Source organism: Carya illinoinensis, chromosome 15, assembly GCF_018687715.1.
Source record: "Carya illinoinensis cultivar Pawnee chromosome 15, C.illinoinensisPawnee_v1, whole genome shotgun sequence".
NCBI classification, from domain to species: Eukaryota; Viridiplantae; Streptophyta; class Magnoliopsida; order Fagales; family Juglandaceae; genus Carya; species Carya illinoinensis.
Window position 1 is genome coordinate 11,877,653 of NC_056766.1, and position 2,627 is coordinate 11,880,279.

The 2,627-nt window shown below is 39.3% G+C and overlaps 1 protein-coding gene across 1 annotated transcript; it reads left to right on the forward strand.

Annotated features, from left to right (window-relative positions):
• The first annotated feature begins 215 nt into the window (after positions 1-215).
• LOC122296478 (UPF0481 protein At3g47200-like) lies at positions 216-2,078 on the forward strand. The gene has a single exon (XM_043106229.1). The coding sequence runs from the start codon at positions 216-218 to the stop codon at positions 1,857-1,859; it is 1,644 nt and encodes a 547-aa protein (XP_042962163.1). The 3' UTR covers positions 1,860-2,078.
• Positions 2,079-2,627: the final 549 nt, after the last annotated feature.

A 2,627-nucleotide genomic window follows, 5' to 3' on the forward strand; every position in this document is an offset into this window, starting at 1 on the left:
ACTGGTAAACAAAAACAACAAAGACTCTGGACCCATAGGCATGCTGTTCTAAATTAATTTGCATGTTCACTTTTTTTTTAAGAGTTAAACTCAGATCCGAATATAATTCGTTTTAAAATAAATCCTTAATAATAGATCATATTTGAAGGTATAAGATGTAGAAACTCACGATGTTGCTATTTTCTTTATTGTCGCTAGGAAAAGGAACTTAAGGAATGGCACAGAAATTGTTCTGCACTGCAACACACACAGCCGATGATTCCATTAAAAAAGAAGATCATCAAATTGAACTCAAACTCAAAGAGCTGATCATAAACATTCCACCGGAGCCAAAGGAGCCTCCTCGTTGGCCTGACTGCTGTATCTACAGGGTTCCCAAGAGACTTCGCGAGCTCAGAGAAGAGGCCTACACCCCTCGTCTCGTTTCTATCGGTCCTTTTCATTGCAAGAAAAAAGATCAGTTTAAGGACATGGAGCAACAAAAAGTCAGATATTTTTGGTCTTTCTGTAAACGTACTGGGAAAAGCAGCAAGGATCTTGCATGCATCATCGAGCGCGATGAAAATAAAATCCGCCAGCGCTATTCAGAGAACTTTGATGGTATACTCCGTGAAGACTTTGTAACGATGATTCTACTGGATGCTATCTTTATACTTGAGCTCTTCCTCAGGAAATCTGATAGTAAAAATCATGAAGAAGATTATATATTAAGCCAACCGTGCATGGAACGCGGCATACAGCATGACCTGCTTCTACTCGAGAATCAGCTTCCTTTCTTTGTTCTTGAGCAGTTATACCAAAATGGGGAACCCAATACAGAAAAGCCAACTGTTCTTGACCTCTCTTATAGGTTTTTTGGTGATCTCTATACTCGTAATTGGCAGCCAAATCAGCCCAAGAAGTGTGAAAATCATGTAAAGCAGTGTTTCACAGATTTGGTGCGATGCGGTTGCCCTCGACAAGAACACCAAAAAGCAACCTCACCAGTACACCCCAAACCCCAGCATTTCACAGATTTGGTGAGACTTTTTTTCTTTCCACCCGAACCCGAACATGGCATGTGCACTGATGGTTTCCGTCCAAACCAAGAACAAGAAGACGAAAATAAGAAACCCGAACCCAAGCTTTCCATGTGCTCAGATTGTTTCCGCCCAGACCAAGAACAAGAAGACGAAAATAAAAGACAAGGCACGGTTCAACGAAATAAACACCTACTTGGTACCGCAACAAAGCTTGACGAGGCAGGGTTGAAATTCACTAGGCCAGATTCAAAAAGACATTTACTTGAAATACAATTTCGGGAGAATATCTGCTTAGAAATGTTCCCGTGCTTCAATCTCTCATGGCTCTTGTCTTGCTTACCATGCCTGAAAAGCACTTGCTTGGTCGATATGCAACGTTTCTTGGAAGTCCCACCCCTTCTGTTAGACGACAAAACCGAAGGTCTTTTCCGAAACCTCATGGCCTTGGAGCAGTGCCATTATCCAAATGAAACTTACGTCTGCGATTACTTTGTGTTGTTGGATGATCTTATCACAACTAAAGAAGATGTAAGGTTGCTTGTTGAAAAGAAGATCATTGTTAACGAGTTAGGTTCCAGCACTGCAGTGACGAATCTGGTTAACAACCTCGCCCTGGAGATTGAAGAAAATGGAAGCCATTACACCGAGCTCTGTGGAAAGCTTAATAAGTACTACGAAAGCAATTGGAATCGTCTGGTGGGAACGTTGACTCGGGTGTATTTCTCAGACATTTTTAAAGGCACTGCTACTATTGTTGGAATTATTGTCCTGCTTCTCACTTTGTGGAATTTCCACAGGCTCCTTAGATTGAGTGCTGCCAACATCGGCAAGTTCTAGATTTGAACCATTTCATGTGGCAATGTTTGTTCGAGTGCTATATATATAAACTGCTAGCTAGCTAGTAGATGCGTGTAGCAGTGGTTTGCATATAGAACTATTTGTATTTTGGAAGTTTATGACTGGTTTAACATGGATCAGTGGAGAGTCTGTCCGTCTGTGATCTGTGTGTATTGCAGCAAATTACCAGCGAATAAAGCCAGATGCAGTTGCATGGCATTGAATGTCGAAATTGTTTTAAAAACTGCAAATTGCAAAATGAAGTGTGGGTTTGCAGTTCCATTTCAAAACTACTGCTCGCAAATTCCACGGCCGTGCAGTAGAGGTCACTCTACTAGACCAACTTCAATATACCCACGTCAAACTTTTTGTTTATGGTCTATGCCAAAGCCATCCTGTTGTGCGGTGAGTTAAAATACAGCTGTCTTCATGTCATTTGCACGAAAATGACAAGCTGGATGGATTACACCGCATCACCAGGATAAGGCCGATCATCAAATTATAATAGCGACATATGCTTGTAGTGGCGAGAAGATTAACGTTAGGTAATCATTACAAAAATAATAAATATGAGAATTATATAGAAAAAATTAAAATTTTTTTTATAATAAATCTAACTCTTTTTTAAAACGATTATACGACTTTTATATGCTTAATAACGATATGTAGTATTACTCATTATAATATATATTATTTATGAATTAAAAAAAAAGTATTATTAACCATTTTCCATTCAATTATTTTGCAGATGTGATGTTGTGTGTATAT

Excerpts from the sequence above, each read along its gene's own strand:
- LOC122296478 (XM_043106229.1), top strand. The coding sequence starts at position 216 with ATGGCACAGAAATTGTTCTGCACTGCAACACACACAGCCGATGATTCC.